The following is a 15,368-nucleotide window of genomic DNA, read 5'->3' as shown; positions in this document are numbered from 1 at the left end:
ATCCGACTCGATCGCAAGGAAAAGGTTAATGCACTATTGGAGGATATCCAGACCAGAATAAAATGCTACAACAGAAGATTATTTATTTGTTTTCATAAATTCAAAAATCATGTGCGCATTTGATATTTGAGAATTTACCCACCAACGCGGTAGACAAAAGTAAGCTGCAATTTTTTGCGGGTTAGAATATTACACTAAACTATAACCCACAAACCCATCTTTACATTGCGCTATATGCAAGAACATACCTACCGTTGAGAAAAGGCGAGTAATTGCACACATGTCCTCTGTAATATGTTGTTTGGAACTTATTGGTATATATAATTTGATTTTAGAAGATAGGCCCCAAACAAATTAGGGTTTAGTCCTTCATTACGTGGGATTTGGGATATTTTATTCTCTCTCTTTTAGTACTTGCAAGTCATTAAATTGAATATTTGAAGTTCAGTGTTTTAACTCTTCAATGAAGATTTGATTGAAAAAGGTGACAGTTGTTAAAGCTTGAAGCGATTGGAATTCTGGTAGGCGTGCATGTTACCTTACTCTTCCCAAATTTTAAGTTAATACCGTGCAGCAACCAATCATAACCCTCCAATCTATCTAATCCAATGGCCTACATTTCGATGACAGAATTGTAAATATAGACAAATTTAATACACATCATTAATGTTAAAAGGGTAAAATTGGAACAATTCACTACATTAATGGTGGCTGACAACATTGGAAACCAAAAATACAACACGTGGAACAATTCACTACATTAATGGTGGCTGGCAACATTAATGCTTCTCTATTGAGTTCTTCATTTCCCCATTTCTCTCTCTAACTCACTTCCTGCTCTCTGTAACTCACTTCCATCTTCTATCAAGCTTTGATCTTCCATCTTCGCATGAAGAACACAGCAACAATTCATTAAAAACCATCCTAACCATCCAAGCTTTCGCTGGAGTGAATCTGGATTCACTCCAGTGAATCTGGATTCACTCCATTGAATCTGGATTATATTGAAGCTCGATTCATTGGAGTGAATCCAGATTCACTTAATTGAATCCAGATTCAGTGGACTGAAACTCGTTATCAAACAATAGCAAATCTGTAAAAATAAAAAACAAAAAGAATAAGAAACTTAGTGAACTGAAACTCGTTATCAAACAATAACAAATCTGCAAAAATAAAAAACAAAAAGAATAAGAAACTTATGGTAAAAAACAAGCTATAAAATTTTAAACCATGATATAATTTCACATTTTACAACAAAAAGTTACGATTTTTATGGTAAAAAATAAACACCTCCCATAACTGAATCTGGATTCACTGCAGTGAATCTAGATTCACTCATGCGTTTATTTCTTCGAAATTACAGCACATGCATTTATTTCTTCAACAATTCATTAAAAACCATCCTAACCATCCAAGCTTTCGCTGGAGTGAATCTGGATTCACTCCAGTGAATCTGGATTCACTCCAGTGAATCTGGATTCACTCCATTGAATCTGGATTCACTCCAGTGAATCTGGATTCACTCCAGTGAATCTGGATTCACTCCATTGAATCTGGATTATATTGAAGAATAAGAAACTTATGGTAAAAAACAAGCTATAAAATTTTAAACAAAAAGAATAAGAAACTTATGGTAAAAAACAAGCTATAAAATTTTAAACAAAAAGAATAAGAAACTTATGGTAAAAACAAGCTATAAAATTTTAAACCATGAAAAGATTTCATCTTTTACAGCAAAAAATTACAATTTTAATGGTAAAAACAAACACCTCACATACTGAATCTGGATTCACTGCTGTGAATCGAGATTCACTGCAGTGAATCTAGATTCACTTATTCGTGTCTTCGTTTTTCAACTGGTTTCTTCAAAAAACAAAAAACTTTTCAGACTAAAAGGTGAAATATTTCACCTTTTACAACAAAAAGTTAAAACTAAAACTTTTAGATGAAAAATCAAACAAATTTTATAAACTTACCATTAAAGCCTCAAAATAATTTAACAGCCCACTGAATCATGAAGACGAAGGTTGAAGAAGACCGTGAAGACGAAGCGTCAAAATAATTTCATAAACCATGAGGACGAAGGTTGAAGAAGAGAGAGTTGCTGTGATTTTGGAGAGAGAGAGAGAGAGGTTGAAGAAGAGAGATGTTGAAGACAGAGAGAGAGTTGCTGTGATTTTGGAGAGAGAGAGAGTTGCATGGGGAAATAGAGAACTCAACAGATAAGCATTAATTACCTCTCTTTAGTGGGCTGTTTATTTTACCTAATTACCCTTATGCAGCTTTAATCTCAGCCATTGGATGAATCTAGATCCAATGGAGAGGATTGGTTTTTAGTTTTTAGGATAGTGAGGTTTGTATTTGAACCTCTCCCTATATATATAAGAGTATAAATATGTACATATATAAGTATATTTATATAATAGTATAAATACATATAAGAGTATAAATATATATATAAGAGTATAATAGTATAAATACATATAAGAGTATAAATATACATATAAGAGTATAATAGTATAAATATATACATATAAGAGTATATTTATATATATAAGAGTATAAATATATTTATACATATAAGAGTATAAATATACATATAAGAGTATAATAGTATAAAGACATATAAGAGTATATTTATATAATAGTATAAATACATATATTTATATAATAGTATAAATACATATAAGAGTATAAATATATATATAAGAGTATAATAGTATAAATACATATAAGAGTATAAATTTGTATAAACTTATATGTACATATATAAGTATATTTATATAATAGTATAAATACATATAAGAGTATAAATTTGTATAAACTTATATGTACATATATAAGTTTCCTCCAACATTTCCTCCCCCCTTTGGGAGGAGTTATTCCAGCATGAGTACCCTGCAAGAATTCACGTGTTAGGAAATCATATAGATGATTATCTTGTCCACGTACCCTGTAAGAATTCACGTGTTAGGAAATCATGTAGATGATTATCTTGTCCACATATATAATCAATTCCTCCAACATTTCCTCCCCCCTTTGGGAGGAGTTATTCCAGCATGAGTACCCTGCAAGAATTCACGTGTTAGGAAATCATATAGATGATTATCTTGTCCACGTACCCTGTAAGAATTCACGTGTTAGGAAATCATGTAGATGATTATCTTGTCCACATATATAATCAATCTTAATTCAGCTTGCCATCTGGCAAAAATTTTTCCTCCAACATTTCCTCCCCCCTTTGGGAGGAGTTATTCCAGCATGAGTACCCTGCAAGAATTCACGTGTTAGGAAATCATATAGATGATTATCTTGTCCACGTACCCTGTAAGAATTCACGTGTTAGGAAATCATGTAGATGATTATCTTGTCCACATATATAATCAATCTTAATTCAGCTTGCCATCTGGCAAAAATTTGTATAGAAACAAGATTTTTAACATTTTTTCTAAAACAGGTTTAACAGAACTACAATCTATTTTTAATAGAAATTGTTGGTTGAGAATATCATCTCTAAATTTGTAAAAACATTTTATAATAGCTAGCATTTCCTTTTTAATTGTGGAATAGTTAAATTGGGCTGAATCCCATTGTCTGCATCGCTATCAACTAAAGCTATAAGATCTGGTATAAACACTCGTTTGGCTATGACCAATGTAATATTTATATATCATTTTTGAGATGTTATTTGTTGTAATATATTCAAAAATTCATTCTTTTGGGAAGATTCTGCAACATCGTTATCTCTATCAGAGATTCTAGGTGAATTAGGTTGAGAAGAGACTATTGATGCATGTTTCTCTCTAAGTTCCTCTTCTTCACTAATCTTTGTGAGGATATATTGATTCTCTTGCTTTAAAAGTTTTACTTCTTGCTTTAACGTCTAAATTATATATATATATATGAGATTAATGGGTATCCTTGTCATAGGAGGGGATTTCCTCCTATGACGCCTCTAAAATCATATGATTGAGCGACATTATGGATGATCCGCTCCGTTGAACTTGATCTACATATTCTAAAACCTCAACACATCAAGTTTGGGGTGAACCCGTCGTCGTTTGACCCTTCATCCACTCGTATCAATTTTAACGGTTTTGAATGAATAGAACTTTTCACATGGCTCGATGGAGGGTCAAATGACGACGGGTTCACCCCAAACTTGGTGTGTTGGGGTTTTAGAATATGTAGATCAAGTTCAACGGAGCGGATCATCCATAATGTCGCTCAATCATGTGATTTTAGAGGCGTCAAGGAGGAAATCCCCTCCTATGACAATGATACCCATTAATCTATATATATATATATATATATATGGGGTAAATTTCACATATGACAGATGAACTCTATGGATTTCTCACATAAGCCCTCTAAACTTTAAAATTTTCCCAACGAACCACCCAACATTGTTTTGTGGAACAATTAAGGTCACGGTAGTTTCGTGAGGAGCCCCCCAAAGGTCACGGGTGTTTTGCAAAATTTACCCTTTTTCCATCTACAGGATTGATAAAGGATGAAAAGAACTATTTAACCATCCACCTGCATCATCTCATCCTATTTCATTTCCCCGTTTACTCTCGCTAATAAATAATTACACAAAACAGAGCTTATTAGCAGCAGGGACGTGTAATTGTATTAATCAACAATCACATCCAACAGATAATTTTAAGTCTCATCATCTAATCATTATTTTCATGAGGTGAAAAAAGAAAACTTTCTACAAATATAGGCCTCGATACTATCGAAGCTAAGACTGAATGATTCGTCAAATTAAGTAACATTACAGGATGAATAGAAGCATGTCAATATTCATTCTTTGTCCGAAGAACTAGCCCATGAATGGGAACAGGAAAACGTAACCACCTACTCCTGGGTTATCTTTGATCCTCTATAATCAAATTCATTTGGTTAAAAGATTCAATCTTGTATTTTCTATAACACGATCCTAACGAACTCCTCTGTTGAAACTAGAAAGTATTTTCAGAAATAAGGGGGCTTCCAGGAACCAAAGCTGCATTAGCTACTATTTTCAGAAACCGAGTTCTTCTTCACCTAATCAGTAACCATTTCAAGTAACTTACCGGCTTCAGCGCTGACCTTGATTCCATCCTCCTTTATTCTTTGCGGAAGAGAGGGCTCCTTTCTTTCAGCAGCCACATAAACACGGATAAGAGATTCATAGGCTTCTGCATCGAGGCAGTTGATCTTCTTCAGAATCTGACAGAATTTCTCTGCTCCATCCACATCCTTAGCTTCCTCAAAATACTTCAAAAATATGCTCACCTTCTCTTTGCTCGGCTTCCATTCACATTGTTTTTCAGAGGTATCAATGATGTCCAGGCACTTTAAAGCCAAACCCACGTCATTTCTCTCCAAGTAATAATCAGTGAACAGGTCCAATGTCCTGAAATCTAATCCAAGTCCTTTCTCTATACCCTTCTCTCGCAGTGATTCTGCTTCTTCAACCATCCCCTTCCTTAAGTATGCATCGATTACTACATTCAGCACTTTTACATCATAGTTGATACAAACCGACTCCCACTCTTCAAAGCACTGCTTCACTCCATCCACATCACCTAATATTCCAAGCGCATGAAGAAAATTGTGATAGCTCAAATTATTTGTCCTTGGGAAAGAAGCTTTTAGTAATTTCCACACCCTAATGGTCTCTGCTAAATTACCGGCTCTTGCATACAAACTTATTATACGGTTATAAGAAGTTCTATCACGGTGATTCATAATTTCCTCTGCCTTCTTAAGGGCTAACTCAGCTTTCTCATAAATTCCTGCACAAATATAACAAGAAGCCAGATTAGAGTAAATGACCTCTGTCATAGGAATTTCGGCCACTTTCATTTCCTCAATGACTCTTTCCACTGATTCAATATCATTTAGGGAAGTGTAACAGGTAATTAAGATGCCTAATGTAAATGTATCTGAAGCGACATTGGCTCCTTTCATTTCTTCAAAGTACATAAGGGCCTTCTTTGGCTGATCTAATATCTTGTAAAGTGTCATGATATTGTTATATGCGAGGGTTGAAGCAAAGTTCAGTTCTTTCAACTTCTCAAAGAGGGCAATGGCTTTGTCTTCCATTTTCTCTTGGCAAAAGCTGTTTAGAAGAGATCCGTATGTCTTTTGGTTCTTTGCTTGTATAGGAAGTGTACCGAAATATTTCTCAGCCATATCTATTCCGCTGACCTTCGATATGAGATCTAAACGTATTGCATGGCTACTGAAATTGAATGTAAGACCTTTTTTTTCCATCCAATCTGTTAACTGTTAATGAAAAAAATTAAATATCGTAAGATAGGCTCCCTGCAAAATTCAAGTTAAAAAATTACGATGGCTTTCCCTGACGGATGCTCTCTAATTGTAAACTTCTAATTCCTTCAGTAGTTCAGTCTTAATGATCGTACATCACAAATACCATTTTTGAGAAGGTTGTGACATTCAGCATAAATCAATTAAAAGCATCCACGTGTTGATGAAAGGCATGATTCCTCACAAGAACTTCAGTACTAAGGAGACAATTCATGCTAAAAATCAGTATCAAAATACTTCAGTTTTAATTTTTGTCCCCAAAGTATTATTGCTTTACTTTATCGATCCTGACAGCATGGAAATTCCATATGATAATTAGAGGGAACGTTAGAAAAAATACCGATAATAAAATTGAAAGAAAGAACCTTCAAAACATAATGTATGGGTAAACCTAAGAAGCAATCATGGACAAAGATCCACAATAAAACAATTCACTTGAAATGCCAATGACACAGTAAGATGTGTTGCATTTAAACGGACACCTGTACAGAAAAAGAAAAAAGAAAAAACGTTTGTGACAGATCAATGCACGAGCTTGTGTCAACAAGAAAAAAGTTTGTAAAAACATGCCCATTTACATGAAGTATCTTTTTCTTCTTCTTTCCAATCATTTTGGGTAAAAACGAAGAGATATGTTAATGTATCAATTTACCTTTACAAGCATCCAGATAAATGAATAAACTATATATGAAAAAGTAATATGAGAAACAACACTAATACTGGGATTAGTAGCACATAAATACCTTAATGTTCACATGTCTTTGCAAATAAACACCCTATTTTTATAACAAGTAAATACCCTAAACTTCTATAAAGTGGCATGTCAATACCCTCTATCACTTCGTTGTTGGAATATTCCCTCCAAGGTGCTCATGTGACTTGCACGTGCCCAAAAATTTAAAAAGTCACTCTTTTAAAGTTAGCTTAAACATGGGGGAAAAAGAAAAACAGAATCACCTCTGCATACTTTTTACATGTTTTTCTCCTTCCTCATATCCCTACTCCATGCAACGGGAGGAACTTCGGTCAAAAAGTGGGTTGAAACAGATGGAGCATAGCAACCTATTATTTTATGTAATTAAAAAAAAGAAGGAAAACACTAAGTAAAGAGCAAGTAACCAATTAAAACAAGGATAAGATTCCCTAGTGCAAGCAAATATAGCAAACCAAGTTAGATTGGAGACTTTGAAAGAGATTCAGTCCTGCAAGATCTCTAACTCTATCCAGTGCTACCTCACAAGAGCTAAGGTTAAGGGTGAGCATTAGTCGGTTTGAATTAATTAAAGTGACCGAACCAATCGAACTTTGATGGTTCGATTCGGTATAAGAATATAGTTTGGTCAGTTTAGTTTGAGAAAATTTCAACTCAGTCAAACGAAACCGATCACTCTCTCATTTGTTTAAATGACTTTCTTTCCTTTTATTAGTCCACAACTTTCCTTCTCTTTTCCCTTAAATTTTTTATTATCTCAATTTATTTGTATCGTTCTTTTATTGATCCCTTAATTCACCTTTTTTTTTACCGATTTCTTGATTACCTTTCTTTTGGGTCAAAACAACACTTACCATAAACAGGCAAAATTCTAAACCAAATAGACCGAATAGAGCTGACCAAAATAATTTTGATCGAGTCTGTTTGGTTTCAAATTAAGAACATTTTGGTTAAGTTTTGTGAAAATTCTTTAACACCGACTGAACTGACTGTATGCTCACCCCTAATCAAGGTTACCTGTGATGGACACAAGAAACCTCTCTTTGAGAAAGCAAAAGCACAGTGTGAGACCAAATAAAGCATGCTCCTCCAGTAACCATGATCCTCTTCTTCTCATGTCATTTTGTGATGTCATAGCAGTGACTTGGGAAAAAGAAGGAAAACCGGGGTACTAGTTTCAGGATTATACAGTGTAGAACAGCTTATTCTTTCATCCCCCACCCCGCCCCCCAAAAAAATCCTAATCTCATATCATCACTAATTAATAATGGAAAACAAGTCAAGATCATAAATAAAATTAAAATACAAATCAAGATGCTGTGTATCTAATGCGAATATATCCAGAAATCTTCACATATTATAATCAAGAATGATCATTCTATAGAGATTAACTCTACATAAGCCTCTAAATTTAAAATATTCCCAGCAACCACCCCAAACATTGCCATTATGTGTACAAGTGGAATCACGTATTCAAAAGTTACCAGGAGGAAGCCCCCTAAAGGTCCGGGATGATAGTACCTATTTGCATAAATTTATCCCTTTTTCATCTACGAGGGTTGATATAAAGGTAAAGATAGAACTAATTTAACCTATCCATCCACTGTGTCATTCTATCGTCAGTCTCTACATTTTCATATTCCACGATACTTATACTACTCAGCTCTAATTAAAATATTAAATATGGTACCTTAAACAAAACATAGAGCTATTAGCTCAGTGTGTCGTGTTATACTATGTATTACAAAAATAAGAAAATATTCATACATCCAATAATTCAAGAATAAGTTATTTTAATCTCAATCATATTCAATCATATATTTATGGGTGAAAAAAGAAATACCTGTTCTACAAATATATAAGGCTAAATCAGATACTATCGAGATGAAGACTGATATAGGTCGAGTTGCAATTAAGAGGATACATTATTATACAGGGATATAATATAAAGCTTAGTCAATATACATATACATTTGTCCGAGAAAACTACCCTATGAAATGTGCGGAGAAACAGAGAAAGATGTTAAACCATCCTAACACTACCTGTTAAAATTGCTTTATCCTCTAGTATATGATCACCGAATTTCATAAGTTAGGTTATGGAGAAAGAGAATCTCAACATTCATTGTATATTTGCTATTTACCAGCAGTAGTCAGACGATCTCTAACGCTGATACTCCCTGTTAATCTAACTGAGAAATCGAACTATTTTTAAGATAATAAGAGTGGGCTATCCAGAGACAACACCAATTGTCGCATTATATACTACTAATTATACGAACGCTAAGTTCTTTGCATTCACCTAAATCAATGGATAACCATTATTCAACGTACTTAACAAGGCTTAGCCGTCCCTGACTTTGGATCCATCATCAGACTTTAATTTATTACTCTTGCGGAAGATATGGCTCACATGTCTTTCATCAGAACTATAAACTTTGGGATAAGAGATTTCATGTAGGCTTCTGCATCCAGAGCAATTCATGTTATATTCTATCTATAGACATGATCTGCAATTTTTCTTCTGCTCCATCGCACATCCTTAGTCTTCCTCAAAAAAAATAGTGTCATAGAAATCAAGACTCCCATTCTCATTTGCTCGGCTCCATTACCTCTATGGCATTTATTTATCAGGATAATCGTCAATGGATGATTACCAGGCCTTTAATAGCCCAAACGACTACGCATTTCATCAACATCCAAGTAAAGTAAAATACTCAGTGAACGAGTCCCCAATGATTCCTTGTAAGTCTTAATCCGAAATCCCTTTCTCTATTACGCTATCTCCAGGAAGTCATGGCCTGAATCGTCTCTATTCTCAATAATCTCCCTTAATCTTAAGTAATTTGCATCGAAATTACTACATTCAGCCCAATCAATATATAATACACTCATAGTTGTCGGTATTCCGATCAACAAAACGACTCCAACATTCTTCAAAGCACTGCATTCCACTCATCAACACATCACCCCATATTGTCATTGCCATCAGCGCCATGAATGAAACTGATTGAGGAATAGCATCAGAAGATTTATATATGTGTGCATCGGATATTAGGCTAAAGCGACAATAGAGTACTATTCACACCCTATGGACTGACATATGGTACTCTGCTAAATTACGCAAAACCAAGACCCCGTATGATGGTGGAAAGGAAAACTTATGAAATTAGAATTCAAGTAAGATAAAAGGCATCTTCCTACAATAATCAAATATATTTATTGATACGGATCTAAAAATATTCATAGATCAAACGGTGAATTAAATCCTTGAATATATTCTCAATTGCCTATCTTTAGGGTAACTCAAGACAATATGTCATCATATAAAAATTATCATACATATATAAACTAATCCCAGAAGACCAAGAATAGAGTAATGACCTCATTACATCTGTCTTAGTAGATGAAGAGATGATTCGGAAGCAACAGTCTAATAATCTCAAATTGACTCTTTCAACTGAGCCTTCAAATAATTCAATCATTTATTGGGATCAATAGAAGAACACAGACGTAATTTATAGAGGCTAAATGCCCTTAAAGTATAGACAATTGTATCGAACGAATCATTTGGGCTCCTATCACCTCAATTATGTCTCAAGTACTATAACAGAGCACTGCGATGCTTTGGCAGACCGTTCATAGGATATTCCATCTTTTAAGTGTAAAATTGAAAAGAATTAAGAAGATTCAATATTGACGAGGGTTGAAGCAAAGTTATCCAAAGTTTTTCATCTGCTCAAGAGCTAATGCTTATGTCATTTGTCTCATTTTCTATCTTGGCAAACTGTTTTATGAAAGAGATCTAGCGTAATGTGATATGACGCTGTGAGTGATTAGTATGCATTGTGTGATAGTATAGGTGTTACCGAGATGAAATACAGTTTTATAGGACCAATAACTCTTATAGGAATTCACGCCAGATGACCTTCCCAAGATATGCCAGAGGGAGCTAGAATCGAATTGCATGGCTGATACCTGAATATCTAGAACTGATATAAATACGTTATAATTCATTATGACTATTCCATCCAATCTGTCCTAACGATATAAATGATCAAGAAGTATAAATAATGCGACTAAGCTAAACGTCAACAGGCCCTGCAAAAATTGATGATTGAAAAGTTAAATAATTTACTATGGCTTTTCTGTAGGAAACATATCTCTACATTGTAAACTTCTTAGGTCCTACTCAGAAGTAATCAAATCTATAATGATTTCGTACAAACTGCTAACAATACCATGAGTTTATTGAAGATGTGATATGACATTTGAGTCACACTAATAGGAATATAAATACATAAGACGTAGTTGATGATAATAGTATTTCCCACAAGATTTTCAGACATAAAAGGAGACAATAATCATGCTAAACAATTGTATCATTAATGAGCTATATGAAACATAAGAGTACACAGATTTATGAAATAGTACTATATATATAAGAATCTCATGCCCTGATCAAGAGTATAATTCTATCAGATTTTTAATTTTGTCCAAAATAATTAATTATTGATGTCTCTTCTATCGAATCCTAACATAAGTCATGAGAATACATTCACTAATGAGTTCAAATTAATATAATAATAAAGGGAAAAAGCTTAGGAAAAATACGAGAATATAAAAATTTGAATAGAAGACTTGCGCTAGATAGCGTATTTAATTAATACGTAAGGTAGAAAACTTAATCAATCATGAACAATCATATCCAATAAGAAAATAACATCTATGAAAGGCATAGACATCAATAACTGCAAATGTTTGTCATTTAAACTGATCACTATGACTTACAGAAAAATAGAAAATAGAGAAATACTTTATTGGACTAGAATCTATAAATATGCCGAAGGCTTGATGTCAATCAAAAAAGGTTAGTAATAAATGCCTCATGAGTTTCAACTCATGGAAGATAGATACATTTTGTCTTACATATTTCCAATTACCTTGGTTACCAAAATCTGAGAGTATCAACTGTTCCATACCGTCTTAATAAATAATCGGATTATATATGAACCAATTACCATGTATAGATATATCTGGAATCAAAATTATAATACTCAATTTTACCGTTTCATACTACACATGAGTAAATAATTAAGAAGATGAACACTAATAAATGTGAGTACAGTTATAAACATTAAATAAATTCTCGTGAGAGCGTTCACTATAGTCTTTTGCTAAATTAATACTCGTACAGTCATTTTATAAAGTGCATAAATCTATCACCTCACTATTAATAACTTCTATTACAATAAGAACATGTCTGGATATCCCTTCTAGCTCACTGCCAACACCAAGCCTTGTTGTTAGGACATAATCATATTCCTGCAAGGATGCCCATAGTGAACTCTGTACATGCGAATAAAATTTTTAAAATTCACCTTTTTAAATGGATATGCTATGAGCGTATAAATATGGGGAAAATCACGATAAAACAGATAACACTGTAATGTATACCTAATCCTACACTTACAACATAGCATACAACAAAATCCTGCCACTCAGCTCTACTACTCTAAGATGATTTTGTTCTCCTTACGTTCATATCCATTATATGCATGCAAGATACGAGGAACCATTACTTGTCTAAAGTGGGTTGAAACAGATGAGACATATGCAATTTAATACTTAGGTAATATTATGTAAATTAAAAAAAAGAAGGAAAACACTAAGTAAAGAGCAAGTAACAATATAAAACAAATAATATTCATAAATTCATTCGCTGATAACAAAAATTACGTAAATGGCAAATTTCTAAAGTAAGATTAGGAAGACATTTGTAAAGTAATTGTAGTCTCTGGCAAGAATCTCTACTCTATCCAAAACTATTGCTTATAGCTGCACGAAGAGCTAAGGATTTAGCAGAGATATGCAGTAGCATGTTGGTGTAGTTGGGGTTTTAGTCGGTTATTATGAATAAATTAAAGGTGTACCATAAACCGAATCGAACTTTTATTTCTCGAGACTCGGTATAATGAAATTTTGTTGTATAATATAATGATAGTCGATTTGGTTCAATTTTTAGTTTGATAAGATATTCAACTAAGTCAATTATCTGAACTTCTTCTCATCTTCTCATTCTCTTGTTAAGATATACTTTCTCTTTTTTACTTTTTTTATAATTCAAACAAACTTTTCCTTCTTCTTTTCCTAATATTTATTATCTAAGGTTATCAATTGTATCGTTATCCTTGGTTGTTAATGGATTATGCCTTATTCTACATTTTTTATTTAACACGAATGTTCTGATATACCTTTCTTCCATTTGCGTCAAACAACCTATACCAATAATATAGACGCTAAAATGTCTAAACCATAAATATAAACCGGAATAGAAACATGATGACCAAAATAATTTTGATCGAAGTCTGTTTGGTTTCATAAATTAAGAACATTATCTGGTTTAAGTTTATGTGAAATTCTTTAACACCCGACTGAACTGACTGTATGTCCCCCTAATCAAGGTTAACCTGTGATGGACACAAGAAACCTCTCTTTGAGAAAGCAAAAGCAACTGTGAGACCAATAAAGCATGCTCCTCCAGTAACCATGATCTCTTCTCTCATGTCATTTTGTGATGTTCATAGCAGTGACTTGGGAAAAAGAAGGAAAAACCGGGGTACACTAGTTTCAGGAATTATACACAGTGGTAAGAACAGACTTATTCTTTCATCCCCACCCCGCCCCCCAAAAAAATCCTAATCTCTATTCCACTTTCTACATTTTCCTTTCTTTTAGGGGGGGGGGGGGAGGCAGGAGATGGAGAGATAGTAAAAATTTTGGCTAAAAATAAAAAGTGGGGTAAAATATAACAATGTTAGGAAAAGATAATGGGATCCAAAGGTGGGAAACAATAAGGTTATTAATTGTCAAAAAAACTTAGGGTATTTATGTGCAAAGCCATGTAAACACTAAGGTATTTATGTACTCATCAGTATTAATAATAAGTATGATACAAATTCGATTGTGGATATGATGAAGACAGACTATTTTGAGATGTTTTTAACATATCCGACAGTGATCGGTGTGTGTGTGTAAACTAGGAAAAGTGATAGGACAATATTAAATGGATTGACAAGGAGGAGGCCCAAATAACCATCAATTGGCGCACACAATAAGCACGCATTATCTATATTTGTATACAAGCACAGCAGTAGAAGAGACCTAAGAGAAACTTGTTGAGATTGGAAAGGAATATAACTTACGGAGGTCAAAAGTTTAATAGATGCTAGAACTAATATGGTAAAAGAAATTTCATACCTATATCAAGATAACTTAGATGACCCTCCTCATATTAAAAGAAAGAGAACGGTTTTGGTTAATCTCATTGGTAAACCTCCTTATTTTTGGCAACAATCCCATGCTTGGATTTCCATCAATCAGTACTAATTAGATATTATTTCTGACCTTAGCTTCTGATCGGGTACATACAACATAAAGTACTTTATCTACAAACACTTCTAACAATTTAGATTCACACACTACGCATGTCCTGTTCTCTGCTTTCTTGTAATTATATAAATTAGTATGATAAGGTATCATAAATCTAGAAAACATAATTCGCCTTTAATGGTTATTGCTCCATGTTGTCTCTAAAAATATGCACTCTATTTGCTGCAAACCCATCAAAAGAGCTCGAAACTATTACATATAACTAGAGTCTTGTTATGTGCATTGCAAACTCGAGTTTTTCCGGGTAATAAATCAAATTTCTTCTGTTTTAATTTTTTTACCCTTGTTTCTGTCGGACAATGCCAAATGATAAAATTGAGACATAAATTGATGATAAACAGAAGGCATTTCTGTAAATTAACCTGAAGGGCAGTAGTGTAATTTTTGTGTTTGCGAAGCTCCCTGACGAAGCTCATGAGCTCGGATTCGGTCACCATCCTCCCCTCCTTCAACCACCTCCTCATCGTATCCTCGACGCTGCTGCTTGGATCGCTTTCCCACAGGCGCACAAACCGCACCTGAAAGGCGCGCTTATCTACTCACCTCCCTCCGTCCCCCGTGTAAAGAGTTCTCGTCACCGCCATCCCCAGCGGCAACGCTCGGATCCGATCCTTCGCCATTGCCCTCATCGCCATAATCATTCTTTTTCTTCTTTTGTGTCTTCCTCTTTCTTGAATTTCCCCCCTTTTCTGAGGGTTTAATGAGGGTTTATTTGGAGGAGAAGAGCGAGGAAAGAAAGCTGCTGCCCCTTCATCCCCTCGTATCCCCTCGTATCAATTTTAACGGCTTTGAATGAATAGAACTTTTCACATGGTTCCATGGAGAGTCAAACGACGACGGATTCACCCCAAACTTGGTGTGTTGGGGTTTTAAAATATGT

At 34.1% G+C, this 15,368-nt stretch overlaps 1 protein-coding gene across 3 annotated transcripts; it reads right to left on the bottom strand.

The window, feature by feature from the left end:
• On the bottom strand, window positions 4,661-14,993 carry LOC109849346 (pentatricopeptide repeat-containing protein At1g02370, mitochondrial-like). 3 transcript variants are annotated; one of them, XM_020419166.1, is made up of 2 exons: window positions 14,851-14,993; window positions 4,661-6,279 (listed from the first exon to the last, which is right to left on the bottom strand). In XM_020419166.1, exons 1-2 carry the CDS (start codon window positions 14,950-14,952, stop codon window positions 5,053-5,055), a joined length of 1,329 nt encoding a protein of 442 aa, XP_020274755.1. In that variant the 5' UTR covers window positions 14,953-14,993; the 3' UTR covers window positions 4,661-5,052. The 3 variants fall into 3 exon arrangements, with proteins under 3 accessions (XP_020274755.1, XP_020274757.1, XP_020274756.1); XM_020419168.1 differs by having other exon boundaries at window positions 4,661-6,806; window positions 14,851-14,932; XM_020419167.1 differs by having other exon boundaries at window positions 4,661-7,386; window positions 14,851-14,930.

The sequence above is a fragment of the Asparagus officinalis genome, chromosome 7 (assembly GCF_001876935.1).
Source record: "Asparagus officinalis chromosome 7, Aspof.V1, whole genome shotgun sequence".
In the NCBI taxonomy this organism is placed as follows: domain Eukaryota; kingdom Viridiplantae; phylum Streptophyta; class Magnoliopsida; order Asparagales; family Asparagaceae; genus Asparagus; species Asparagus officinalis.
Note: the sequence above shows the minus strand (reverse complement) of the source record. Positions and strands in the feature narration are given on the sequence as shown.

Coding starts and splice junctions, on each gene's coding strand:
- LOC109849346 (XM_020419166.1), bottom strand. CDS start 14,952: ATGAGGAGGTGGTTGAAGGAGGGGAGGATGGTGACCGAATCCGAGCTC. Junction 6,280..14,850: donor ATTACACTACTGCCCTTCAG/GTTAATTTACAG, acceptor TTTCATTAACAG/TTAACAGATTGGATGGAAAA.